Below are 25,480 nucleotides of genomic sequence, written 5' to 3'. Positions count from 1 at the left end.
TGTATATAATATTTTGTAAGTAATTAACACTGTTTATACATTTTACATCGACGGATCGATGGGCAATATAATATGCACATTACTTTATATTACTCCAGTTATGTATAAACTAAATTAATTAAAGACACGAATGAACAAATCAATTAAAACATACTCATCCACCCATAATAATTACGAGGGATCACAGTCATAAAAACAAAGTAATTAGTAGTATGTATTATTTTACATCAATCTACTTCGTTATCCTTTGATATCTGACAATTATAATATTATATTTGTTCACCTACAATTTAATTATGAGGTACATCAGACACAATTAAGAAGCAGAGCAATTAGTATGTGTAACTACTTTTCCTTACTATCCACCTAACCAATTAGTCCATTTACACTATCGATACATCACTTTCCAAATATATATATTGTATTCAAAAGACAAGAAAGGCTTAAATAGCCTTTAACGCAAGATTAACTTGTATACATTTTACAAATAATTAATCAGTAGTTAGTATCCAAAATATTCAGGATAGACTTTTTAATACTATTATTTGATCGCATTGTTGTAAGCACAGATTGTACAAGTCGTGTAAGACATATTTTAATTATTGAACAGGTTTCTTAGTAGTTAGTACTACAATTTAACCAATCAATAAATGTAATAATACGTATGTACTGTAATTATAATCTACTGTATTCAAATTAATTGTTTGAAAGAGTATAACGAGCACCGTTAACACGAAGACCCAAAAAGTTTATTTCTTATATTTTCATAACACGGAAGCGAAGATCACTGCAGCTTACAAAGATGAAATTAAATTGTATTATACTATTTATCAAGTAGTATACTAAATAATATACACACATTTAAACAAACAAATAATATATCTTCTTATTAATTAATCTTCTTCCTACTTATATAATATTCTTTATAATCTAGTAAAAATTTGTGTTCTTAAATAACAGAATAAATATATCATACAATATAATGTATTATAATGTATAATTTATAACCAAGGAAGAATACCCAGTCAATTTAAATTGTTTAAAAAATAGATTATAATAACCAAAGCTATAATTGTAATTTGAATCGTATAAAATATAATAATAAGCACTATGAAATAACTTTTTAATAAAGTCGTTAAAAATATATATAAAAAAAAGTAGATAAGTGGGTATTTCTGCTATACATATAGTCTTTTATTATGGGTGTATTAAGTTTGAGTTCAATAATGTATCATTGTATAAGAAAAACGATTCCGAGCGGAGATGGTCTATTAGCCTACATCACAAAGTGTTTGTAATTTATTATTTTTTTTTTTTTGAAATACAAAAAAATATCAAAAATACGTTGAGGAGATTTATTTATTTTAGGGATGAATATTCAATGTCGTAAAAGTTTGAACTTCAAATGCTCACTAAATATTAATTTTGCTTTGTGATAGTAATTTTTATGTTTATATAGGTTGAAAAAACCTTTTATTCATTGTTCATATCCTAGTATTATAAATCAAGAAATGATAAATGTTTAACTACAAAATTAAATATATATTTTTTTTTCAAAATTTTAACTTAAACACTTATAAAAAAATATTGTGATAACAAATTTTCGTTTTTTTTTTTAATTGAGAATTATTTGGAGCTTTATTTTGAACTATTTTTAATAGATATTTACAGAAAATATATAGAATATTCCTCAAGCCAGTTAATAGTTCAAAAAAGTCAAAATATTTTGAAAATTAAATAGTAAATATAAAATGATAATTTGAACACTGGGTGAAGTAAAATTCTAGTATCTACATTTATTTGTTAAATTTACATTAATCAATACACAATCACATACCATAATAATATAATGATGTGACATGTGAATAAGGTTTTTAAAATAAGAGATTTAAAAATTATCTGAATATTTTTAAAATTGCATCAATTACAGAAGATAACAATTTTTTAGTAATAGTAGAATGCTGCGAGTTTCTAGTGTTTCTACTATCACGTAAACTGAACATTTAGTATATTTAATTGAATTTATATATACATACATATATATAATAACGTCATATTTTTTTACAAGTACCTACTTATATTTTAAATAGTGTAATGATATATACATATTTATGAACATTTTTACTGGAAATTATAAACGATGCATTAATATTATTTAATTAACTGTAAGAGTATGTACAGCATTAAGAAACATGTTAATAATTTATTGTAATTTATAACTACTTGAATTCGTAGAAACATTCTTTGATAACGAATAAAAAATAAATGTATACTAATTGGTACCTACCTAACTTAAAGACGATTTCTTTAATTATATTATGGAACTTAAGTAGTTTCAATTTTAATTTTTATAAAAGATCCTCACATTTTCATAGTATGATTATTCTCACAATTGTTGTTCTCACAGTCAAATAGTTTATGCTTCTTAACAATAACTATAAAAATTACCTAAATGAACCAACCAATAACTTAATGTTATCGAGAATCCTTTCATATCGTGTATGGATATCCCGTAGGTTTTCAAATACCGGAATGCGTTTACAACGGTGTCTTTACGACCGTATAGGTGACCTTCCTCCGGAAAAAGTGACCGGTAGGATTACTGCATGTGTCCACTATCACCGCTACTTTGCAAAAGCACTGGCCTTTTGTAGCGCGTCCAATGTCCGGGTTCATTATGTTCCCGGAACCAATTAAACAGAACCGGAATTCAATTTGACATCTGGGGCTCTGGTTTAAGTGGCCAAAGCGCATATAGTGGGAAAACTCCCAAGAGCTTCCAAGTTTCTTAGTGCGTCTCTCACACACAACTATACCTATATACACGCGTACACATATACGTATAATATATATATATATATATACATACATACATACATACATGTAACGCGCACGTATAACCGTATAAGACCGAATTCCGTAAGTGTTTGGCCGTGGTGGCGCGTCGATTGGGATATGGGGACAACCGAAAACGGAATTCGCACAAGTTATCGTTCCCTTGATAGCGCATGCGATCCGACGATAGAAAATTGAAACCGATACCAATACCGTATATAATAGATACTGTCGGCGAGGTGTGTAGGGCATGGCGAAGTGGAAAGACACTCGCGCGGCGTAGGCGGGTGTATGTGAATGAGGATCAGGTCGGTGGTGGTGGTGGTGGCGGCGGTAGGGTCAAAGGGGGTGTTCGGGCCCGGTAAATTGCCGATTTGCCCTTCCGCCATTGCCACTTGTCCGGCAGCGTTGCACCGTCGTATCCCTGCGCCTTGTCTCCGCGTCCCGTACCATCACGCTGTGTAATAAATGTTGAGAAAATCGAATCGGTTGTAAAACCGTCACATATAAATTAGAACTCGTGTGTCCGACTACGGTAAATATCTTTGGCCCGGTCGGGACAAAACACTTGTACGAGAGTGTGCGTATGTGTCTGAGTGTGTTTACTCGTGAACTTAACCGTAGTAAGATCGAAGTATTTTTGCGTGCTTTTGTCGTCTAAAACATTTTAACAGTTTGTCGGCACATCAGAGTGCAGTGTGTAAATCAGGATTTCGGTGTGACTAAACACCGAAACACGAACGCATTATTTTTTTGTGTTCTTATTATTATACATTAAAAAAAAAAAAAAAAAAAAAAAATGATAAAAACAGTTTTATTTTAATGACGAACTGTTGTTTTAGGTAAGCATGTTTTTTTTTATTTTTAGTCAAATGCGATGCTATATATTTTCGATTCCAGTACGTCACCAAAGATTTTTTTTGTTCAATCACAGTTTAACATTTTGATTTATTCATTATAAAACAGCTTTACCTCCATACTGTTAAAATATTTATGACATATTGGAAAACAAAACTCGCGTTTTTACGATAAAATTCTATAATTATACTTAAGTACATTTCATTTCAATGCAGACGTTTGAAAATTAAAAATACCGGTTGACATGTAACAACATTCTTATGACCTAATTTTATTAATCTAATATAATTGTATGGATGCTTTATATTATATACTAGGCTGAAAACTCACAATCAAATAAACTATAAATTTAACAAATTAATATTAAACCTTTCATACTTTTTAAACATTAAACATATATTTCAATAGAACAATTTTAATTAATCAATCGCTTATATTATTTCCAATTAAATTGTTTTAATTCAAATTTAATGAAAATAAAAATATTATACTTTTTTCTGTATTTTTTTTTTTCACTCAACTTTAAAGAATTTTTTTGTTGTTTAACACAGTAATAATAATCGATACAATATTTTAACCTATTTTCTATAACGCTTCAATCCACATTTTATACTTAAATGAATGACAATTTATTGCATTCAGAAAAAAATCTAAATTAATTATATTTTGTTGATAGTTTGATTAAAATATAATTATATATATTAGGAAAAAATATTCTAATGGACGATCCGTATGAAATGAAAATCTTGTATTTGTTTATGAATGCATTTTCACCCCATTATCTGATTTAGAAAAAAATGCATAAATATAAGAAAAACAATAGCTGGGTAAGAAATTGAATTAATAACCGATAATAATAAATAGGAACTTGCATTTAAATCAATTTTAGAAACATATAAAAATTTCAACAATTTTAATATCTACTTTATTGGAATTTGAAAAACTAGTACATTGAAAATTTCATAAATGTATTTTGACTAATTCGAATATTATATTATACGATTTTCTGATAAAATAACAACTATCATCTGTTAAATAATCAACTAGATTTTTTAAAATTCAATTAATTAACTGTTCAACAAATCAAATTCTTTTACAAAATTATCAGCCAAATTAGTATATTGTTTATAAAATTGATAATAATGATAAGCACAATCGCCAGAAAACGAGTTTGACAATTATAACAATAAAACTAATGTAGCTGAATATAATATGTAGATAAGGTCATTGATAGATAGTTTCATTGAATTATATATTCAAAACATTATAGCTAAATGTTCATACTTAATAAAATATATACATTATGATTATTTCAGCGTATCAACAAACGACCGTTGTTTATTATGTTCGGTTTAGTGTTTAAATATTTGGACTACTGGTGTACACAACGCGCGGCCGGTGCTAATATGGAATGACGTTATGTGTCCAAGTCACGCGTAAAAGGTTCACCTTTCCAACAGTAAGAGTAAAATGAAAACTTGTTTTTCCAGAGCTAACTCTGAAAACGTAGAAGATGTTTGTGTGCCATAAACGACCGGAAGAAATGACGGGGGTGGGTAGTTCGTTAGATTCGTTAGTAGCAGCACACAGGGCCCACTGCCACACCTTTACCGTAGCAGTTTCTTTGAAAGATATTTACGAGCTGAAATGTAGAGACGATGACATTCCCACGTGAACGCGTTCGTGTCGTCTAAAAATGGAAGCTTCGGTGTCTAGTAGTGGTCCATCGAAACACCGAATTACCGTCACACTGTCCAGATAATACAAAACTCGGTTTATACGCGTCAGCATTTCTCGTAGGGACATTTTATAGGACTTCGATGTTGGCACGAGAATTTTATAACCTTTTTGGCCTCTTAACGCAACAACGAAAACAAAAATAAAAAAATAAAAACAAAAAAAGCTAATGGAAATACCCCGAGAATAATGATAAATTATTTTTATCGCGTTTGGTTTGGTTGATAATATTTTAAAATTATAACACGTCTTCTTTTTAACGTATTCCAAATGTTATTTTGTGATATTTAATTTTAACTACAGTATTTGTATTTAAACTTCTACTAAAAGGTTAGGTTAGGTTACATTTATATATTTTGAATAATTGATGTATTTTTGACACCACTTAGTACATTTAATTGAAATTTCTAAATCATAATTCATAAATAATTATTAAACTATTTTGAAAATGTTTCAATATAAATTTTACTCGATATTGATTAATTATACCGAAAACAACGGATATGGTAATTTATACATAAATATATATACATATAGCCAATCTTTATAACTTTATTTACGGACAATATTATAATATATTATATACGTATTGACCTATTTGTGTACTTATGATCAAAACATATTTCATACAATTAATTAATTATAATAATTTACATTTTTTAATACAATTTTTTTAATCTACATAAGAATATATTTTAAATAATTAAATTAGTTTTATTAAGTAATTTAACCAATTAAACCATTTATAAAGAGTATAAAGAGTATTATTTTGAATTAAAATTATTGTTTACTAATCATTACCAGTGGCCTTGAAAAACATAAGATGCTATGAAACCTCAAAGTGCCTGATTCATTTTCTGTAATATTTATAGTTATGCATTAATAATACTACTTAAGGATTCAAAGGTGTTTTAATAATTTATTTTGAAAAATTGCGAAATGTATAAAGTAATAAATTTAGTTTCAACGCAAAATAAATTATTCTGTTCAATATATTATGATATATATATATATATATATATATATAATATTATATTACGTTAAACATTCATTTTATAAGAAGTTGATGGTATATTTGTATACATTAATAATTAACTGGTTAAAAGTTTTTTTTTTTTAAATGTATTATTATTATTATTATAATCATTTTTTTTTAGTAACATTAATTTTTATTTGTTTTATTTATATAATAATAATTTTAAAATGAATAGCCTTAAGAAACAACTTAAATAAAAACTTCTCTAAATTATCTCGTTGACAATCATGACATATCGATGACCGTTATTTCTGGTAACGATTGCAGCCTGCTAAATTTAAAAACAATACATCGTATATATAATTAAACTTGTACTGAATTGCCTTCAGTTATTCAAAAATGGTGTTATCGATGTATTTTATTTATCTAGTGGACCAAAAATTATTCCTAAACAACAATAGGTGACAATCAAAAGTTTTTTTTGTAACTTTTGTCACTCTTGTTTTTATAGAGTATATTTTTAAATAAAATGTTTTGCTTTTGTTTCTTTAAAGGAATGGACTGGCACAAAATTGTTTTTCTGTTATTCTTTGCCAACTGCGATATTTTTGTCTACTTTCCAAAACTAGTACTTTCCACTGTTCATTTTTCAATAAGTTTATTTTTTTTATACATTGAAACTTTTTAAAATATCTTATAATAAATGTGCAAGTTGAATAAAATTGCATAATGTTTATTATTTTTTGTGTATATATGTTATTAATAGGTACAGTTATTATTTCTATAATATTATAGATAATATTTAAATATAAAGAATTTAAAAATAAAATGAATTATTATTCTTTATTAATGATTTGGTAAAACATATGAGTAAATATTGTACAACAATTATTATATATCATTAAATTGTTGTATATCTATACAAATATTAATTTTAAATTGTCTTGAGGATAAAAAATATATTTCTATAATGATAATGGATATATTAAAATATATATTTGATTAACAATTTATGAATTGATTAGAGCTTTTAGAAATAAACTAAGGGGTAATACATCATCTCACTTAAAAACTTAAGCAAAATTATTTTAATTAATAACATTTTTTTACCTAAACGAAAGTCCAAATTTTATGATATGAATAAAGCATAGTATTATGAAATATATTTCATTAGTTTATCTAAACCCTATATTATAAAGCAAGTTTCCTCGTGTATAAATCAATATTTAGTTATTATAAAAATATGTTCTCGATATATTTTTAATAAAAAAAATTACTATAATTTATACTCATTGACCGGCGACGTAGTGTATAAGCAATATGTTGGTATCTTGTTTTGTAGGTTAGGTTTTGTATGCTATAAACCAATAGCTTACAAATAATAATATTTCTATACTAAAATCTAATTAATCTATTAATCGTCTTATACAGGCATTAATAAGCTTAAAAATTAACACTAGAATCGGTTAAACCTACAATTGAAATGTAAAAATATTGTAATATACATATTATTATATTATAACTTGATGTTTCTTACAAAAATATAGAATATTATTTTTTGTGTTCTATTAAAAGTGTTTAGATTATCAGCGTAATATCATAGGTGTTCAATATTTTCAAAAGTCAGTTCACGTACATGATGTCATGTCTTTGGTAAAGTATTGCTTGTAATTCCAAGAGAGTATAGAAAATAAAATTCTTCGTTTTAAGCACTATCATAATAAATAACTAAAAATAGCATTTCTTGAACATTAAAAGTGCAAAGGTTTTATTTATTTCTCTTTATATTTAATATGTAGTTGATTACCACTGTAAACAAATAGTATATAACTAAAAAATCGGATTTTACATGCCTAAAATACATTCCGTTAAAAAGAATAAAAAATGAGACTGGAACTATAAAATGTATATACAATTAAGCAAGTAGGTAACAAAATAACATGTTCCATGATTGATTTAAAATTGTATTTAACAAAATATTATTTAAAATTTATAGTTAAGATTAAATATTATTATGATATATAATATATAAATTAATATTATTCTTAAAATGTTTATAAAATATGTGTATACACTTTGTACCTATTAATTTATATACAGTATTACCGGATAAGTAAAATACAATCACCATAATATAAGTTTGTCATATTTGTGTTATTAATATTATTTTACAAAAAACTACATTTTTTATTTTTTATTAAAACAATAAACGCATAATATGTTTACATAATAGTTAGTCTTAGAACATATTTTACTAATATTACTAATAACGAAATAAATATCACTTTAATAACAATATATGTTTATCTTGAAATATACTTAGAAATATAGTCTGAATAACGACCATCTTCATTCAGAATCGTTTTTCACATGCAACCATTTATCATTCTATTTAAATTTAACACGTACTTTACAGTGACTTATAAAATGTTGAGGTATACTCGACATCTATTGCATAGCAAAGAAAATACCTACTTTCCACCTTTTATTTTTTTAAATAATTTTTAGTATTTGTAGTTGCGCAATAGTGAATGTTTTATGACTTATAGCTTCAGTATTCGAATTATAATTATAATAATATTGAGTAGATTATATAGGCTATTCTGGATTATTTTCAAAAACAAAACACCAAGGATTATATTGATATATTATGTTTATATTATTTAAAAAAATCAATTTTAATTTCATAAATAAATATTATGATGGTAGTTGGTCTCATTTAGAGATTTTTGAAAATTTAAGTTAATCTTTTAATTTAGAAAACATAATGTTGTTCAGAAATAATTGATATTAAAAACAAAATATTTTATTAAATTATTATAATATTGTCTTATTTAATGCATATTATTTTATTAGAAATTAAAAGCTTGAAATAAAAAAAAATCATTAAAATCAAATATACAGGATGCTAAATGATTTATGTGCATTTCAATAATGTAATCAGAAAGTTAATAAAAAATGCAATTATTCCCTGTAGTTGACACCGAAAAGCTATTAAAATAAATCTAAATTACGTACCAATTTCGTTTATGTATACATAATTTGAAGTTCGTGTTTTTTCATGATAGTTGTATTTAATTACCTTCAACACATTAAAAACAGATCTTTATTCAACTTTGTTGTTTTTATGCGTGTGATAAATTTGATTTATTAGTATTACTATTATTTTATTAACAGTTCTAACAAAATGTATAAACGTAAAATATAATAGACTTTTAACAAGAATAGATTTGAACTTTTTTCTTTTCAATTTTGACTATAAAATATAAATGTAAGTTAAAAAAAAAAAAAAAAAAAAAAAATAATGTAATATTTGTCTATAATAATTATTACATCGTGAATTATTAATATTATGCGCAGACCATTTAGATAAAAAAAAAAAATTATTCTATAGTTTGTTAAATTTGTTAAATTATAGTACCTACTATACCTAGGTACTATTTACTTCCATTTTAAAAAAGATTTTAATTTCAAACCTTTGAAGTATCACCACTGTTATTTCAATGTCAACTGTTAAAATATCACGAATTATCACATAAATAAAACATATATTTTTTTTTCACGGGTCTTTTGTTAAAATTACTGACAATGAAACTCTCATGGTAAAGATAATAATAATAATAATTTTATTGAACAGGTTAAAATATGGTTTAACGGGTTGAGATATAAAAATAACCATCGAATTGAATTCAAAAATATTGTTTTCATAAGTTTACAGCACGAAACTAGCTTTAGCTCTCTCAATAACTACTAGTTTTAAAGAAAAAAACTTTTAGTACTCAACGCACACTGAACACATGGACAAGAAATAATATTGATGATAATCACCTAAATGCTTTATTTATAGAATATACTCGTGTTCATTGAAAAATTATTATTTACATACTTTAGAAATCTGAACTTAGTTATAAAGGAGTTCGAATTGCTATGTCGTATTATCAAATTGTTATTTGGTCATCAAAGATTTTTTTTTTATTAGAATATCAATTTAGTTTACATAAAAAAAATTGTTTTTTATTAAGTATATATATATACTCGTATATACGTAAATGTATATTACTGTATTATTTTGTTAATTTAATGCAAGTTTTTATTTATTAACTATATATTCAAATTGCTGAAAATTCTGTTCATTATTATTACAATAAATTTAAAACATTAATGGGAAATAATTATATAACAAAGTAATACACTTGTCAAGTGAACTTAAAATTATTTCAATTATTTTCTGTTATTTAAAAGTATCTAAAAAATCTAAAAAAAGTATAGATTTGTACAATGAACAATTCCAGTGACGCCTTTATTTGTAATGCATTTATACTTAGGTAATCTTATCACAACTATGCGATACGAGTTTGTTTATCAAATAATTAACTATTAACTATCACAAAGCGTATTTTTAGAGATTCAATTATAAACTATGTACTTCTCAACCACCTTAATAAGGAGCCAACATATGTATTAATAGACAACAGTTATATATTTTTGGGTAAAATAAAGTAAAATAAAAACAATAGTGAGGAATTTGAGTCTTACATTTGATATACTTCCTTACAGAGAGAAAATAAAGTAGAACACTCCGATGAATTATACCAGTAAACATTGTTTCAAAAACATTGCACAATCTTTATCAGTCGATTTTTCATTCCTTCTCATCATTTATTAAAGCCCTAAAAAGAGAAAAGTACCTGGAGAAGGAAACAGTAAGAAAAATTTGTGTCAGTATAGTTCGAATGGCCAACGTATTAAAAATGGGCGGCGGAACAAATGAGTTAAAAGTCTTGAAAAATTGGGATCGTGTTTTCCGGAAAAAAGGCAAGAAAAATCGAGGTCCGTTTTGTCATTTGACAAATACCTTTGTAGACCTATGTCGGAGAGTCTGGTTAATCCTTTTGGTTTATTCTGGTCTTCATAAAAAAAACCGATGATATTAGGCTGATGAATAAATGTTTAACACCCCTCTGCGTTGTTATGATATTATCATGACCTTTCATTTTAATGGCAACAATAAAATTATTAAAAAACATATATATGTATACCAAACAATTTGTTTTTACGAGTTTAATGGAAACAAACCAAACATAACCAAAACATAAACAATATTGCATTTATTATATATACACATTACACATTTATAAGTAAAAATAAAACAATTGAATTGTTCATCAAATAATGAAAATCGTGACTAAAATAAATGTAATTAACTAAAATTTATAAAAATAAATATAAACATTAGGTTATAGTGCATTTTCTGTACAAAACTGACATTAAGTTAAAAAAACACATTATGTAAAAAGTATATTTTGTAGGTATCAAATCGGTTTTGTTATAATAAGACAAAAACTATATTGTATAACGTTTAGTCATGTAACGTTGATGTACGTTAAGTTTCAAAAAATACACAATAGTATCACCAAACGAACAAAAGCCGTATGCTTTTGAAAATAAAGTATTTATCCACAAATGCGGGTTTGTATGTAAGTGAGGTGTGGAAAGCATAATAAAGAAAAAAGATAAAATTACATAATTACCACAAATAAGCAGCACCATAAAAGATTAGGAATCTGACGGCTTAGTTAAACAAACCATACTGTGTAAAGTGATAAGAAAAAATCTTAAAATATAGACTGACCCATTTAGAGTCACGATCGAGAGTAAAGTCTAAGCTGAAATACGTTGATGGATTTAAAAGAAACTTAGTACTTACAAACACTTAAACCCCAATCTCTCTGGACAAAGTCATGACAAAATTGAAAAAAAATCAAAGATATATAATCAAATCATATTATTATGAAGATGAAAAGAATTATAATATAATATTATAATAAATCTTAAAGGTTGGGCAACAGAATTTTTCGAAAAATAAAATCAAGTGTTATAATAAACACGAGTTTTATTTATAACGAGAAACTACTTAACGGCAGGTATAATACTGAAATATAAATAGATTACACACTAGAAATGTTGTTTCAGTTAAGTATTATTCCCAAATACTACTAGGTACAAACAGACATTTTCCTTCCATCTACATTATTTTAAAATGTCGCATATATTTTTACTGGATAAAGATAATTGTAAGTGGTCTGAATGTTTTTAGTGTACATTTCTATTTCGTCCTTAGAGCTTTGAAATCAAATAGCAGTATTAAGACGGTAATAATTTCAATCCATTTATTGTTATCGTCATACCGATTTCTGTTTTTCTTAAATTGATTGCTTAGTCAATAACATAATACACGGTATACAATATACATTTTACATTCATAATAAGAATATTTTTAAAATAATAAAAGCGATCGAACAATATCAAAACATTATACTAATTAAAAGAAGTAATCGTTATAATAATCTTTATAATATATTTGACAGTACCAAATTCGCATAAATAACAATGATCACCAGTAAATATTTTACACATTTTTTGGGAGCTAGCATTCAATTTAAAATTTTAAAATATCATTATAGCCACCAAAGTGGCACTGTACTGTTTTAAAGGGTCATAACAAAGTCGGTGACTCTCACAAACGATGTTCATGTTTACATTATTATTATTTTTTTTTTAAATCTATTTCATATCAATCAAGTATTTCCGTGTTACATTTTAAAATTAAAACCAATTTAAGACAGTATCTCATAATATCTGGAGCATCTCTTTTATAGGTCGAAAAGCATGTGATTTAACAAATGTATAATCTCAAATCAAGTTGGTACATAATGTTATAATTTATAACTATTATAATTATTATGCTATTTAAATTAAATTTTTTTTTTTCGTGATACTGCCATCATATTATCATAAACAAACACACATTACTATAGAGTTATGAATAATAACGATAATACAAAAGAACATTTTTGACGACTAGCTTAATCAAATTTTATTGTGTGATTTATTATACTTTTTATATTAGAATAGTTATAATGGGTTCACAATTATATGATAATTTTTAAAATTGCTATTCTAACACTTAGCAATAATTAGTTAATCGCACGTCTTCTAATGTTTGATTTTATAACAATTTATGATATCAATTTGACTATTTTTATAAGACTTAAATTGCGATGAAAAAAGATTGTCATGAAAATATTATCTTACTGATATTATATTGTGTGTGGAATTATGGTTTTTGTTTGATAGATACTTTCAGTATTATATCACAATCTTTATTTTTTTTTAAAATTCTGAAATATTAAATATTTACTAAATATTTAAGTTATATTTAAAAATAAATAAATAAAAATTGTAAAATGCTCATATTAAACTTTTAATATTATATACCACTCTGTGACAAAAGGACTGTTATGAAAAGCATTGTATAATATATTATACTACTACCAGGATTTGAAAAAATCAGTTAAAATGCATACATAAAATGATTATTTTATCTACACTGTCTTTCATTTAGATACATAATTTGCCATGTAACTAATCAAACCTAAATGGATTTCATATTTTTGTTTTAGTTTCAATGGAGCCGAGCTCGACCATTCAAAATGTACAACCCGTGTCACAAAAAGAAACACCTGTACAAAGACCACTCTTTGACGATGTTTCACCTCATAATGTTACAGCTGTCGTTGGTCAAACTGCCATTCTCCACTGCAGAGTCAAACATGTATCTGATAGAACGGTAAATAAACATTTAAAAGTATTTATATTTTAGTCACAATTACACTTTGTTCGTAATTATTTTGGATGTGCGATATATTATTGATATTTGAAAATAAAATCCCATATTTTTCTATCACCGATTGCTATAGATAATTTTATTAGATTAAGTTGAACTAATTCTAGAAAAATATGTAACATATTTTTTATTTTAATTTAACAAAAATACATCAATAACAAAGGTTATTAGTTTTTGGTTTTACATCACAGTGCATAATATGTGGTTAACTAGATGTATAAAATTAATAATCCTTATTATATTAAACATGAATTCTTAGTAAAGTTAACTAAATATACATGATACATATTATAGTATACAACTATACTTGTTAAATTCTATCGTATACGTGGGTTTTTATTAGGAAAGTTAATATATTTGAGATGTTTTCATTGGCTGGTCCTAATGCTTCGTTCATTTTGGATAGAATATTATATTTATTGAAGTCATTGATGTATTAATAGCACTCGGCTAGTATATGGTTGACTATTAAAATAACCACAACAGGTTATGCACTTTCTTCAGGTTCTTCTCTTTCAAAGGAATTTGTGAGTTAGCCTTATACTTATTTTTGTACTTTTCAAGGTTCCAACAATGTTAGATTCATTATATAGTTCTTCCAAATGTTTATTATTTTATATTTAATATTCTCCTTCATTGTTTCTTTTTAAGCTGAATATTTTCCTCAAATCTTTTTTTCGAATAACACTTCTAACTTCTTTTCATCTGATTGTGTCATGGCCCAAGTACCTACTGTTTGAATATAGGGCTACTAGTTTGACTAAAACTTTATATAATGTAACTTTAGATTTTTTGATAATAGTTTTGACTTGAATTATTTTTAATACGATTTAACACAGTTGTAAACCAAAAAGTTAAATTATAAAAAAATAAATAACTAGTTTGTGCTATAAATATTTTAATTTAGTTTAAAATGATAAATTTATATAAACAAAAAAATCGTTTTATACATTGCACCTAGTTTTCATGTTCATATTGTAGTTATTAAATATAAATTATTTCAAGTTTATAGAATTGTAGAATGATATATGCGAGTTGCACTTAAAAATGATTTTACTTATATCATTAAAAAAATTATAACTTTCCATTTAAGTTTCGAACAACTAACAAACAAGTTACTATGCAGCCTTAAAGTAGTATTAAATTAAAAGAACATTTTATTAAATTATCATATGATTTCATGTTTAATAGAGTTCATTCGCTCAGTTTCTGAGTAATTGTACCTTCATTGTAAAACATGATCGATAGTATGCATTAGGTTCTTCAAAATAATAAACTTGTTTGTATATTTATTTATAATAAGTTTATCTTTTATTGAGTCTAGATAAAAAATTACATTACATTGTATTGAATACCATATAATATTTCTAATATTAAATTGCTGCTTTATTTATCATATTTATAACAGACAATGGAGGTTTGCAATTTTTATAAATTTAATGGTTCTGGTTAAGATCAGAGTTCTCAGATGGTTTTTTTTCAGTATAAATTTGATTTATGTTCTTAAAAAACAAACTTGGGGCTTCAGTTAAATACACATCGAATGTATAAACTTCACAACCCAAAATTTCATAGTAATATGTTACAAACATTGCTATTTTTATTTCTACAACGAACGACACATCTACGCATTTTATCTATCAAATTTTAATTTGTATGTCTTATTAGATAGAAATACGAATGAATAAATGTGTGAATTATATTTAGCAATACAAATTGCTATGTCAAATAATTTGTAAACTATAGATAATATATTTTTATCGTGTTCATTTGATATAGTTTAGTTATATGAACAAATTAGTCTCTCGATTTAATTAATTATATACATACATTAATATTATCCAGGAATATAATACATTCATTATTCTTTAATCTCGACGGCAGTAAATCAACACATAATGTAAAAATGCCACGTTGTAAACTACATAATTTATTTTCGACCAACAATCCTCGATAAGTGAATTTCATCAAATTGTGGTTTAGGATTGTATTCTAAGAACGATTTAGATGCGTAAAGAAATAGATTTCAAAACTTATATAAATGCTCTTTATAAATTCGTATCTCTCGCCGACTAATCATTAGTAAATAAACTAATGGGAAATATTGACGTTAAATGATATTGAATGTTTGACATATTTTTTCCCGAATCCTCTTTGGCTTTACAGTCACTGCTTGTAGGTAGTCGTTGATATATTTTAATGCCTGATCGACTTTACCGTTTTCAATCATTCGTCTAATCCAGTCGATCGTCATTTTTCAAGGCATCGTAGTGACAAAACGGTAGTTCAATCAGTATATGGAGCCGCTGGTTAAACGAAAAATACAAGGCAGAGAACCAACAGTGGTTCATTTTCCTGTTACCAGGCTTATATGAATCAAAAATATTTTTCTTGCTTTTTTTTTTTTTTTTTTTTTTTATTAAAAGAAACTTTGTAAACAATTAGCTTCGACAATTATGATTATAAATATTACATAGAAAACAATATTAACAACAAAAATAATATTACAAATAAATTAAATTTTTAAACCAGTCTGGTTGATGAAGGATATAAGTGAGGTAATAATTGGTACATTTGGTGAAGAGAGAATGGAAGAAATAAGTATTATGGAACAATTATAGGAAGATACGAGGTGTTGGATAGAAGGTAGTCTTGCAGGAAGACTACGAACATTCCATTGTAGAATATTGACCATTAGAAGAAATAACGGAGATTTTTGGAATTGAGAGACAAGACATAAGGGATGATTCAATTAAGTTTTGAAGGGAAGAGGGAGATAAGGGAGAGAGGCTAGGGGAGTTGGATAAGGATTCGGAGAGTTTGATGCAGAAGGCATTGACCCAGGTTAGATCAAATTGAGGAGGTTTGGGATCCTGGGACCGATTTTTACTAGCATAATCTATGAAGTGCCCATTTGGTAGGGAAAAATTAGATTGGTTGGGAACGTGAAATTGTTTTTGTTTAGAGTGAGAAGAATGATTGTTATACTTCCTATGAGGTGTATGGTGGTAATGTGATTGAGAGGTTAACGGGGGGAAAGAGTTAGTGGAGGTATCCGGAACTTGATGAGAAGGATTTAACACAGACTGTTTATTAACAATATTTGAATAGCTAAATGCACTTGAGGAGTAATTATTTTTCTTGAGAGAGACTGCTTCGCGGAAGGGTAAGTTTTCCGTAGCCATAATTTTCTTAACATCCCTTTGGAATGACCACTCTTGGCAATTCCGGTCAGTGGAGAGGTGGGGGAGTTTACAGAAGATGCAAACTGGATCTGTTGCGTTGATTGAAGGGCAAGTAGTTAATGAATGGTCATTTAAGCCACAGTGGCTGCATTTGGATTTACTGCGACAGAATTTAGCCGTGTGGCCAAATCGCAAACAGTTATTGCACTGTATGGGAGAACGGACGCTAGGAGAAATTTTGAAAATGACGTTGTAAATTGATACGGCATCTGGGATTTTGGGGGATAAAAATTTTATTTCCACGACACGAGTAGGCGTTAGGACATTATCCTTTTTGATTGAAATGCGTTTGAAGGCAATAGCGCGGACTGTGTTATCAAGTCCTTCCCAGAAATCTTCTTCGGTTAGGGAACTATCGACTCTGATAATTCCGAAAGAGTAGATAAGCGTAGATGGAATATATGCTGTAAATCCAATGTTTGCGAGTAGAGGGGAGGTGAGAAAGTTGTTGGCTGAAACTTTAGTATTGAAGGTGATTTTGATTTTTTTATGACCAATTGGTTTGATGTTGTTGATGCCAATGAAATTGGTGGAAAAAATTTTTGCATATTTTAACGGGTGCCAGTGATCAATTTTTAGGTTGATATCTGAATGTTCCGCAATGGTAGTGAACGGACCGTTATAATCCGCGGAGAAAAATTTATTAAGTTGTTCGGAATTACGTAAGGACTGTATATCGTTGGAATCGTAATTTATATTAGTGTTTGAAATATCAGCGGTGTATGTTGTATTTGCGGAAACGGGAACATTAGCGTGATCGGTTGTAGAATGCGATAAATCTATATCTATATTCATATTATTAGAGGCCGTGTCATTAGTAGAATGAGATAACGAAATGTCGTAATCGAATGTATTGTTGGGCATATTTAATACTGGTGGATTATTTTTAATCTGCTGTAGAGTGGGAGATATAGGGCTAGTTGGAGTTGATACCTTCTTAGATTGAGATGCTTTTTTACTTGTCTTGGTGGTCCATTCCTGATCCGTGTTGTGTGGTCTGGAAGCATTTGATGCTTTTTTTATTTTACCGACTGAATTGTTAAGAGCGTGCGGACGATTGTCGTCGCCGCCCGAAGACGACGCCGGCATTATACAAAAGGCGATAGCAAAACGTAGATACGGAGCGACAATTAACGAACGACTTGCTTCGATGGTTGACTTATCGCGACTGTTTTTCTTGCTTTTAGTTTTAATTTTTATAGTAAAAATAATACAATTTAAACTAAATAATATTATACATAATCCAGATGCGAAAAATAACGAAATTTCTGTATTACTAAGAATATTTTATGATTAAAATTGATTAAAGTAATTGTAAGTTATATTAATTACTGTTTATTAATTGAGTTAAAGTTCATAAAAGTTGATCTGTGTCAAAGTTTCAATGTTTTATTTTAATTAATAGGTAGCTACTTGAAAAACTAAAATTTTGCTAAATTTTATCATAAAAAAATCAACAAAAAATAATTACAATGTTATTTATATTTGTTTATTTTCAAATATAATTCTAACTAGTGGGCATCTAACAAACATTTTTGTTACAAATATATTGATTTGATTGATATTCATACGTCAGTCATCAATTATATATTTATATTTATCAATTCAGCCTATAAAATTAGTTTAACTGCAAACTCGATGTATCCCAAACATAAAGTTTTTCTCTCTAGTTTTTGCAGGTTAAATATGTCAGGTATTTTTTTTTTGGATTATTCAAGTTGTTTAATTTTTTTTGACATACTAGATAAGAGATGTATCTTAATGAAAGAGTTAAGTTTACACAAATTGTGTGCTAATAAATTAAAATTGAGAAATCTGTTTTTTACCATAATATAGATATTAATTTATTATAAATTTATTTTTTATAAAAATGTTGTTTCGACATAATTAGGTATAACTAATATAAATTAAAAGTAAAATAAAAATATGTATTGTGCAAAAATATTGAAATGCAACTATTTTTAAAAATCAAATTTTCTTCAGGACACAACTTGTTTACATTCCAAAACCAATAGGAGAAGTATACAACTAACAAATACAAAATAAATATCGTTATTAATCATTATTGTATATATATATAAAGAAAACAATTATAGACAATCTGATTCAAAGTTAAACATATATTGTAAAAATAAAATACGACTGTGCAAATAAGACTTAAAAAATAATAGCTATTAAATCATACGTTTTTAATCTCAATAAATATATATAAATAAAGGAAGAAAAAAATAATAATATGTGAAAATTAAGCACGACTTTTAAAGTCGACTTTTAATTATTTACTTAATAATCAAATATTTAATACTAGTAAGTATACGTGTAGTATCATTTAAATACAAGTATTATTTAGGTTTAAAATAACAAAGAATGGTTGCGTATTTTTTGTTACAACAATAATTATCATTTCTACTCTAAATTTAGAATTGTTTGCATTAAAAATCTGAAGGATGATCAATAATCAATTATGGTTTATTTAAATATTTGCTCTTTTGAAATTCTAATAAATAATGTATACGTTTGATATTATTAAACAGAAACGTTTTAAATATACATAATATAATATATACACGTTTAATCTTACACATCTTCTGATGATTTGTTTGTAAATTCTTGATTATAATTTCTTCGAATGAGTTTAGATAGTATTTTACGAGTCCTTAATTAACATTTTATAAATAATTATTTAAGGACCACTAATTGCATAAAGTACATTGATAAAACAGTTTTAAAAAAAATAAAAATATACCCAAGTAATAATATGTCAAGTCATATTTTTCCAAGCAAGAAATTAATTGAATATTGTTTTTACGTATAATCCTTAATATTGTATGTAAATAAATAACAATAAAAATATTAGTGTTAGTAAAATTTTAGTGTTTATTTATAGAATATTCATTTACACGATAAAAATATTATTTTTGAAAGTAAACTGAATATTTAATATTAATGCCATTGTATATATTTTAAATAGAAGTGTAATAAAATATAAAAATAATAATATAATGGATGAAAAAATCAATAGATTTTATTAATATATTACGAACCAAGTGAATTTTGTTATTTTCATTTTTTGATTTAGAAAAAAAATCATTATTTAATGAATGATTCATTACTTATTTAAAATTTGACTTTTGTATACACCGCGATATAAGAGTACTAAATCATTGTATATTATTTTTTTTCAACCAATACGTACGTAATATTAAATTAATAATCCCTAGAAAGTTGTACAACTTTGATAGACAAGTCAATATAGAAAGGCTCATAAATATTCATTGACCTGATAATTCACACAAGGCTCAAACTTATTATGATGCTCCAATGTCCCGATATAATAGAACCATATTATTATTAACTTCAAACTTTGTCCCAATGACAAATTTATTAACTACCTGTAAAGGTGTTCGTTCTTACAGGAAAGAGGAACTATTATGTTCACAACTCGATATCTCACATCAAAAACTTTCTTTCGTAGATTACATACGAGAAAATCAAAGGGATTAAGTTCTGTATACGTCAAATAACAAGATATTACGCTTTTAAGAGCGTACACATTTATCCATTTTAAACAACTTTTGTGGTATTCATTTAAAACAACAATTTCAAAAACGTGTATTTTTAAATGTTTTAATATTATTATATATAAAAATATATTATATAAAATACACGTAACTACATAAGCACACGTCAAACAGTGTGTTAAACGATAAAGGTAAACAAATATATTTCGAATACTGAATCGTTGAATTTTACAACTCCAAAAAATACTTGTTATTACAATTTAGTACTTGTCAATACTTGTGTGCTATAATTTTTGCAAGGTAAAAAAATCGATTTAAATTTTGACATCTCCTAAACGCTTTTTTAGTTGTAAATTGCATTATTATTTTTGTTTTAACTACTTGAAGTATATTATATTATAAATAATTTTTTAAATAATAAAAATAAAAACGAACCACATCATACATAATATATTATTATATTTTTTTTAAACAAATTTGACGTATATAGTATTTTTCTATCCCGATAATTGTCTAACTAACAGCAAGTTAAAATTTCGATACATATAAACATCTATCGAATATTTTAACTGTTATCTACATTATTAACAATATCACATGATATCATATTGTGATTTATTCAAACATTATCTCTGAACTACAGTAGTTTGTAAATTGTACACCAATATTTAAATATTATCTAAGAATCTGAGAATATGGTAAAACATTATCGAAGGAAGAAATAAAAGTATACTTGTTGAATCACACTATGCATAAAAATATAAATACGACACATATAACATCTAACACACATTCACAAAAAATATTTTTATTAAAATAAAAATAAAATGTTGATGAAAATTTGAAAAATATATGAACTTTAATATTATAAAGTTAAAAACACATGATATTATTTAGGTTAAATGTTTATGTTGATTTGTTATTTTTTTTATTATTCTAAATATGGTTTTCACTAAATAAAAAACAAAAATATATATTTTTGATTTTTATTTATTCAATATTATATTAAATATTTTATATTTGCTTAGGTTTTGAAATATACTAAGTATATCGATTAGATTGTAATTAAAATTTGAATAAATGTTAATTAGTGTTGTATTATAAGCCGTTATTTGTATACATGTGAGCAGCATTGAAATTATCTGAATAAATATTGTTTTAGTTATATTAAACATAGTTTTAAGATAAATTTCAACTAAAATTCAAAATATTAAATATCCATGAACAATTTTTATTTGTCATGAAATAATTAAAAACATTGAAATCCATACCGCTCATTTATCGCCATAATTTGCATAAACCTACTACTATAATAATAATAATGTAGTGGAGTGTATTTTTTGATTCTTGATAAAATAACAAACAGTCATACTGTTGTAGCCATGTTGAATTTTAATATAAAATTATATAACTGATAATTGTCATCGATTTGTAATTTATAAGTAGGTAAGATGACTTTACTAGTGCACTTTTTCTAAACTATTAATTTTCTTATTGACCACAATAATTTATGACTAAAATTTAAGCCATTTACTTTTGTTGTTGGTGCCGTTAAGTGTATGTTGTATAAAATTATATACTTGTACATAATACATATTATACTCTATTAGGTACTTATTAAATAAATGGGTATTGATAATATTACTATTATATAAATATTATGATTTTAGCTAGTACTTTTTTTTATTATAATATTAAAATAAATTTTTTAAGATTTTATCTATTTCATTATCTGAATAATAAAGATATTCTATTTTTTCGTTAATCTACCCAACACTGGTTGTGAGTAAAAATTCATTTTCAGTTCATGTTTTTAAACCTATTATTTTTTTCTTAAACGGTATAAAAATTATTGCAAGTATATGTGGAAAAAATTATAATATTTTCGAATTTAAGTTAAGATTTTCTTGTTAAAATTTATATACTACGATTTTGTTGCTACATTTAAAAAAAATTCTACTTTGTATACATATTGAATTAACTTAACGAAATACTTTTTTAACTTATTAAATATTATTGACTTGATATCGGTAACTGTACTGTAATAATACGACTATATTAATTAATACTAATAATCTCGAAATTGGCTGACAAAAAGTTTTTAAATAATTTAGCTAAATTTGACGAAACGAATTCAATATTAAAAATTTTCAAAATTATACTAGTCAATAAAGTTATGTATTATATCAACTAAAAAAAAAAGTTAAAAGTACAGTTACATTATGTGAAATTATTATTCAAGACATTTGCGTATCATACTTAACTAAATATAATTTCTTAAATTGGTTTACAGTTTTTCTGTGTTTCATTAAACATATAAAAACTTACAACCGGTGTATTAGTATAAAGTACTATGCACAAAATCGTGCACAGGATTTCAATGTAGGTTTATTTGACTTATATCTTAGGGATATTTATTTTGTATCAATATAATATGAACTGCATTTCTCTAAAAAGTAGCTCTTTCTAGAAATTGTAACGAAAATATATGAGGTATGAAATCAATTTATAATTTAGTTTGAACATTTTGAGTTAAAAGGCAAAGTTTTAAAAAACGTACTATATATATATTTAACACATTTTAAATTAAATGGTCCCAAAAAACAAATTACAATGTCTTGAAATTTTGAGACGATTCATTATTAGTTTTAAATAAAAACCTAACTCATTACTCTTAATTGAAAAGAAATTCGGAGGCAATATACCATTAGAAATTAAATAAAGCGCTTTCAAAAAATATTAATATTTTACTTCATGACAATAATTATTTTTTATGTAAAATATACATTAAATCAGTATTTGATTTAACATCAGTTTATTACATTATAACGTCAGTTTTAAGATACGGCTGTCTTCAAATTCAAATTTCAAACTGACATCTATGTCGAGGTTATATTCATAGGTAGGTATAACGAAATATGAGTAAATTTGAGTAATTTATACATTGTTCAGTTTATTATCAAACATATCGGAACCTTTGAAGTTTGAGTACAGTTTGCAACTTTAAAAAGTCTTATTTTAATATTTCAAATGATATAAGTTAAACTATTACTTTGAAGTAATACTAACAAATACCAAAGTATACAATGGTTTTGTTTATTTTATTGTAATTCAGAATTTAATCATTTAATAAATATTATAACTAAATGTTTACATTGTAAATAAATATAAAAATGTTATCAGGTATACAAAATATAATAGTTAGGTATGCCAAATTTAATACTAGGGGTTTGAGAACGTAATGACGTCTAATATAAGTACTGGTTGTTGTACTAAATATAAACACTTATCACATTGATCGTAATTTGCTGATATTAAATTACAGCAATAACCTTGTAAAATTACGTTCATAATGTCCAGTAAAAAAATGTAGGCCTTTGCTGAGATTTAATGAGCGAGTTGCATGATACGACTCTCTTGGCCCTCAATGTTTTTATGGTATTTGATGCCAGCACACGAGTACAGAGGAAAAGGACGTTTTTGGTCCTTGGAAGATGTAGTGGCGGTAGCTCTGGGGTGTTGTTGATGTTGTTGTTCCTACACGTGCAACGATGGTGTAAACGAAATGCAATTTACAATCGTTCGCCCTATGGTGCTAACGAAATGCTCCCTTGACAATAATTACAGTAGCCGTACACAGCATAATCCGATTCCAACGAGTCTCCATTTAGGTAATGACTTTCGGTGCCTTACCGTGAACCTATTTCGATAGCGATTCGTGTACGTACACTATTCAACCACGACAACCGAAAAGCATTGATTTAGCAAATGCGATTGCTTCTTACTGTTTTTTCTGGCAAGTTACAATTATTTGTATGACTGTATACGTGTGTACAATTTGCATTATCCTACGATCGATTCTGTTTCGCTGTACGTTTACAATTACCTAGAAAATCAAATAAGTAATAACAACACTATTTTTGAGTTTACAGTTTATTAAGCGAAACTCGTTTTTAATACAATATGATATATAGAAATATTTACAGTATATTGTATGTTTTACAGTTTAAGAAAAAGCAATATTTTTAAAATTTCTTAGATGTTTCATCATTGTTTAATATTTACCTTGTATGTAAACATTAATCGCAGAGTAAAAATAATAAATTTACTTTTGTATCTGTATTATTTAAAATTTAATGCTGATATAGTGGTTTTTATATATTGTTGTTAAAAACAATTTATGAAATTTATTAGTTCTATTATTGAGAGAAATTTGTAAATAAATATATATATATATTTAAATTATTACTCATAATATATAAAACTGCGTATAACTTCTAAAAATAAAAAGTTTTAAAGTTTTTATAATAATAATTTTGTAGTAAATACTGTATAAATAAAAAGTTAATTTCATTTTTTCTATATTTAGATAAATTTTGTATAGTTTAATATTTATAGACAAACATTATTAACAACAAATAATAGTAAGTAATAACAATGATTTAAAACAAATTTAAAAAATATATGTATATTATGTGACTCGTTTATGTTTTTTGATTCTATTCGTTTAAATAAAAAAAAAAAAGAAACAATAATTCAGTTAATATTTTTTGTGGTACATTAAATAATAATCGACTGTTCAATAATATATAACAATAATATTACATATAACAGAGAAAAA

The 25,480-nt window shown here is 25.6% G+C and overlaps 2 protein-coding genes across 5 annotated transcripts in view; one reads left to right on the top strand and one right to left on the bottom strand.

Annotated features, from left to right (window-relative positions):
• The window catches only part of LOC132923052 (aquaporin AQPAe.a), a 478,481-nt gene that overhangs the window by 389,752 nt on the left and 63,249 nt on the right, over window positions 1-25,480 (bottom strand). The window lies entirely within an intron of this gene.
• LOC132923051 (zwei Ig domain protein zig-8-like) overlaps window positions 1-25,480 on the top strand; it is a 243,318-nt gene that overhangs the window by 173,342 nt on the left and 44,496 nt on the right. For all 4 annotated transcript variants that reach the window (XM_060986852.1, XM_060986851.1, XM_060986854.1 and 1 more), the window contains one exon: window positions 13,870-14,036. In XM_060986852.1, the coding sequence (XP_060842835.1) occupies window positions 13,870-14,036 (167 nt within the window). The remainder of the gene's footprint in view (window positions 1-13,869; window positions 14,037-25,480) is intronic.

This window comes from Rhopalosiphum padi, chromosome 2 (assembly GCF_020882245.1).
Source record: "Rhopalosiphum padi isolate XX-2018 chromosome 2, ASM2088224v1, whole genome shotgun sequence".
In the NCBI taxonomy this organism is placed as follows: Eukaryota; Metazoa; Arthropoda; class Insecta; order Hemiptera; family Aphididae; genus Rhopalosiphum; species Rhopalosiphum padi.
This window is presented reverse-complemented; position numbering and strand designations above follow the sequence as displayed.